Source organism: Arachis ipaensis, chromosome B01 (genome assembly GCF_000816755.2).
Source record: "Arachis ipaensis cultivar K30076 chromosome B01, Araip1.1, whole genome shotgun sequence".
NCBI lineage: Eukaryota > Viridiplantae > Streptophyta > Magnoliopsida > Fabales > Fabaceae > Arachis > Arachis ipaensis.
In genome coordinates, this window is record NC_029785.2 from 135826228 (window position 1) to 135831366 (window position 5139).

Sequence of the window (5139 nt, forward strand, 5' to 3'; positions counted from 1 at the left end):
GATTCGCACGTATCAACTTTACATGAAATCAACTGCATCTGAATTTTTACCTTTGTTCGTGATCTTATAAATCCAACGTGTCAACCGTGGGACTAATTGGGAGAACCATCCCCCTTCCCTTCCACCGTTTATATATTCAGTATTCTATTCATAGAAACTTCTGGAAAATTAAAGAAAATACCTTTCATCTCATCCTAGAGTATATCCCCTAAACCCCATTGTGTGATTAAAATATGGATGAGAAAAGAAATCAAACTTGAGTTACGACTAACAATAAATCGTACATATGGTAACCTAACATGACACGGAGTCGTAAAAGGATGATAGGTTCTTAATACAAGAATAGTCAAAGGATGATACCTCTCATAAGAAAAACAGATACATTTGGGAAGAAAGGCACCCAATAGAAACGGGGAAAGAGATCCGTGATCAGATTGGAAAAGGACACTTTTTAACTGGAAAGAGAAAGAGACAGAGAAAGCGGTGAAAAGAGTTTACAGTACAGATTCTAATTCTACACAAAGCCCTTTACAGTTTTCTTTTTCCTAATTTTAATAAGTTTACAGAAAAAGATAGAGGGCTTTTTCTCCAGCAGAGCAAATCTTAATGTTCATATGCTCTGCATCAGATCAACGGCCAATTATAAGCATCATGTCCGGACAGATTCAATCAACGGTTACCATAGATTCACTAATCATTCATTATTCTACAATCCCCAAATACTAGCGAGAAAAGAGGAACAGAGCATTTCCCCATGCACCCTACTTTGCCATTCACTCCTTTTCTACGCTACTAAAACGATGGTACGACGCCGTATTGGCTGTCCAGCATGAGACACCCTGGGACACCACCGCCGGGGCTGTAGAGACGATCCACCTCCGACTCGATTTCGGTCCGTTTAGCGAACCGGCCCTTGATCCTGGGCCGGGTTTCTGCATAAGCCTTACGCGAAGCGTATCTTATGGTCTTCTCGAACTTACGGTTCTTCCTCTTCTCCCTGTACCTCAGCACCCTCGCCTCACGGTCCATCCCGCACAGCTGCGTGGCTCCGCCGCCACTTCCCGCCGATCCCATCCCACTCGAATCGGAGCAGTTCCGGCCGAACGAGTACGATATATCCGAGACGGTGTTCCCGTCTGGCACCACTCCTACATCAAGCGAAGACGAAGAAACCTGTTGTGCATAACAAAATTCAAATTTCAATCAGCGAAATTCAAGTTTTCCTCTACAATTTTAAGATGAGCTTGTTATATCTTAGCACTTACGCTTTGGCTAATAGACTGTGATGGATAGTTGAAGGAGGAAAGCTTCGATCTACAAAAATCGATGTCGAAGCAGCTACCTTCGGCATGGTGATTCATCATGGGAGCGGGTTTGGATTGAACCGGAACGACGCTGTCGTTTCCGGCGCTGTTGTTGTTGTTGTTGTTCTGGAAGGAGTTGGAATAATCGAAATCGAGGAAGGGATCCATTTCTGAGAAGAACATCTCCCTTGATTTCATGTCCGGGGCGTCCATAAGCTTTGAGCCGTAGTTTGGGTTGGGAATGAGCCAGGCGGCGTCGTCGTTGGGGAATCCGTCAGAGGAGATGCCGTTGTCGGTTGGGACGACGAAGCTGAAGGAGGCGGCAGAGGCCTTGACGATAGAGTCGGCAGAGTCAAAGAAGGGCTCGACGGGAATGCGCTCGTGGCGGCGGGCGAGGGGGTTAGCAGAGTGGATGTCAGAGTCGCAGGTAACGCAGAGGGCTGCTGCGTCAGCTTTGCAGGTGACCGCAGCAGGTGCCTGCTCGCAGACCTCACACATCCAGACTCGGTCGTGGCGCGAAGCAAGCTTGTTGGCGCAGTGAATCTTGGAATCGCAGGCTATGCAGAGGAAGGCGGAATCAGGGCGGCAGAAGAGTGCGGCGGAAGCGATCTTGCAGGAGTCGCATGGCTTGGGCGGCACGGTCCAGCCGCTCCTCAACCCCTTAAGGCCCATGGCTCTCTCTCTCAATTGTCCAGTAAGCAGCAGCAGTGGTAGTAGTAGTTGCTCCCTGGAGATGTGGATTCTTGATTATTTTTTCTGAATGGGAACGGTGTGTTGATTTCTATTATTATCTAGGGGTTGGAGTGCGTCGTCACATTGAGGAAATCTAGGTGATGACGAATGAAGACACGACACGTGGGTTCTTATTGGCCACGAAAATGGTTCCCTCAGGCCAACAAATATATCTATTTCTATTTAGGAGTAGTAGTTGTCATCGTGTTGTGTCTGTGCCGACGTGGGCCCTCCACGGACACCAAGATCAAATTATCAAATTGGGAAGAGGCGACATGCTCAAGATGCCCACCCCATCCCCACATCGATTTCAAGCCTTCAACATACATCAATAAAAATACATAATTAACTTTGCTTAATTATCGCAGATAAATAATCAATATTAATCTTTTGATTTTAAAAAAGGTATTGTCAAACAAAGAAAATATATATATGGTGGTTGATTTTATAAATACTAAAACAGATGAAAAATGAATGTATTATTCTGTGATTGTCAAAAATTTCTCTGTTTATCAATATTAACTCTTTTTCCCCCCACATATTATTATGGTCCAGCATAATAGACCCCACATTATCTGTTTACAGCTTCAATGACATTTGTGGGAGATTTTATAAGCCAGCACTTGTATACTCCTTTGGTGAAACGAACTGATTCGCCATTTTGAAGCCAGACAAAAACCACCTATGGATGTATACGTAATGTTTTCATCTCATGTATGTGGATATATACTATAGAGACTCGGCAAGTTTCACATTGGAGGCTCAAACTCTTTCATCTTTTCTACTCTATATAAGTGCATACAAAAGGCCAAATTGATTGAAATATTGAACCGAATTTTAAAATGTTGCAATAACATGTAACTTTTTCTATTTTATTTTATTTTATTTTTTTAATTTTTACTAGGATCGGAATAAGTCTTTCATGGTTACTCTTTATTTGGAGAAGTTATTATTGAATGAATATTGTATGCAAGATATTCTGTTTAGGGTATATATAGTAATTAATTCTCTTGTGTCTGGTTTAGCATGTGTTTAGGTTAGATTTTTTAAAAGAAAAACTGGCAAAGAAACAGAGGTTAGGTTAGATATATATTGTTTATTGTTTGGTAAACACCAATTCAAAAGAATTCAATATCAGTTAGCCCAACAATATCAAAGCGTATGTTTAAACTCCATGAGAGTTTACAGAAATATTTATATATAATAGGGTTTCATAAGAACTGGGAAAAATTTTAACTCGTTATTGTAACATATCATCCAAACTTTTACTATTTGTATACGGCAACTGCTAGGTTAGAATGAATTTTCGTGATATTTTCATTCTTTTTATGGAACATTCTGAGCTACATGAATATATTAATTATCATCATTTTTTTAAAAACATTATTCTAACAAAGAATGGGTAACATGCTAAAACGAAATATTTTATTTCCCTCTTTTGTCACGTCATAATATGGTGGTATAAATAGGGTAATAATAATCATTTTTTGGATATGGAAGTAGTATCACGATTCACAAATGATATATATGCATGGTGCGGTAGTGCCGTTTAGGAGTTAGAGATAGGATGTGTAAACTAAATATAGTAAGTAAGTAGGAAGAGATATGATAATTAAGTAATTAAGTAAAGAGAGTGTAATAATGGGTGACGTAATCATTTGTATCCTTCGCACCACCACAAGAAGAAAAGTCAAACAACTAACGCGAGGAGATTGAAATGGAAAATTGTAAAAATAAGTTGCATTAGAGTTTTAGATTGATAAGAATAATGTATAATATAAACTCATAAACTTCCATTAGAGTTTTAGATTGATAATCTGTATCATAATATTATTTGTTAGTGTGTGACTGTGTGTTAATGTAAATAATGTACTTAGTGTTTATTATTTAACTGTTTATATATTTTTATTAAAAAAATAAGAAAACAAAAAAATTAGTAGTTAATTATAAAATTTTAAAAGTGTATTTCAGTGAAAGTTGAAATTAGTAAACCAATTTCACGAAGTTTTACGATAAGTTAAACTAATAACTGAGAGAAAAGATAGAGTAATATGAAAATTTAACAAAAAAAAAGTATTTATTTCATTAATTTATTTGTGTAGATATTGTAGATAGAGATATTTTAACAAGCTATAATTTTACTAGTACAATTTAACGAGGATTTGTCCCACCAAAAATTGAGTTATTTACGTAGTTTGTGTTGGTTGGTAGGAAGAATACAAAAAAAAAAAACTGTGAAGATTAAGTGTTATTGACCAAGATGATCATATGTGTGTATTATGTAATAAATCGATAGAAACTAGTTTTCACTTATTCATTGGATGTGAGTTTACTTAGCAGTTGTGGTGTGTTTGGTTGTTCACTTTTGGAAGGATGTGCGTTATTTTAGGTATCCTCAGATAACACTTTGAAAGTTGTACAGATTTACTAATGACAAAGGTGAGAGAGAAAAAGGTGGTTTATTGATTTTTTTTGCTGTCATTTGGACAATTTAATTAAAAAAAATTATAGAAATTTCAACAATCAGTGTTTAAGTATGGTAAAAATTATTAACAGATCTTTTACAAATTCTAATAAATAGTTTGGTGGTGAACCTTTAGTTGTTGATAACAATGCCAAAAATAACTAAGGATTATTTTGAGTTATTTTAGAGTTTGTAAGTTGTTACTTCTTTGTTCTTGCTCCATCTTATTGTAGTGAGATACTTTTACTTCAAAAAAAAAAATTTCAAAAACGTGTTCCGTGAAATTTCCATTGCGCTTATCCATCCAAACCGTGACGCCACGTCTCTCCCTGCAACCCATTGTCCCGCGACGCCATTCCCTCTCTCTTTGAATCCTCTCGTCGCGACGCGCCCGTCTCCCCCTCCAATCCTCCAATTCCTCCCAACGCCTCTCTCCTGCAATTTGTTGTCCTGCGATACCGTGTTCTCTCCTCTAAATCCTCTTCTTTTTCTAAGTTTAGATGATTTTTTTTATTAATTTTAAATGCTTCTTTTTTCTAAGTTTCAAATGTGCTTTTGTTATATATTTAGGATGATTTTTATAATAATTATATATTTTTTTTAAATTTTTAAATATTTTTTTAATAATTTTAAATGTCT

At 37.3% G+C, this 5139-nt stretch overlaps 1 protein-coding gene across 1 annotated transcript; it reads right to left on the minus strand.

Moving 5' to 3' along the window:
• Positions 248–2197, minus strand: LOC107642014 (zinc finger protein CONSTANS-LIKE 5). Its single transcript, XM_016345355.2, has 2 exons — positions 1266–2197; positions 248–1173 (listed from the first exon to the last, which is right to left on the minus strand). Exons 1-2 carry the CDS (start codon positions 1974–1976, stop codon positions 793–795), a joined length of 1092 nt encoding a protein of 363 aa, XP_016200841.1. The 5' UTR covers positions 1977–2197; the 3' UTR covers positions 248–792.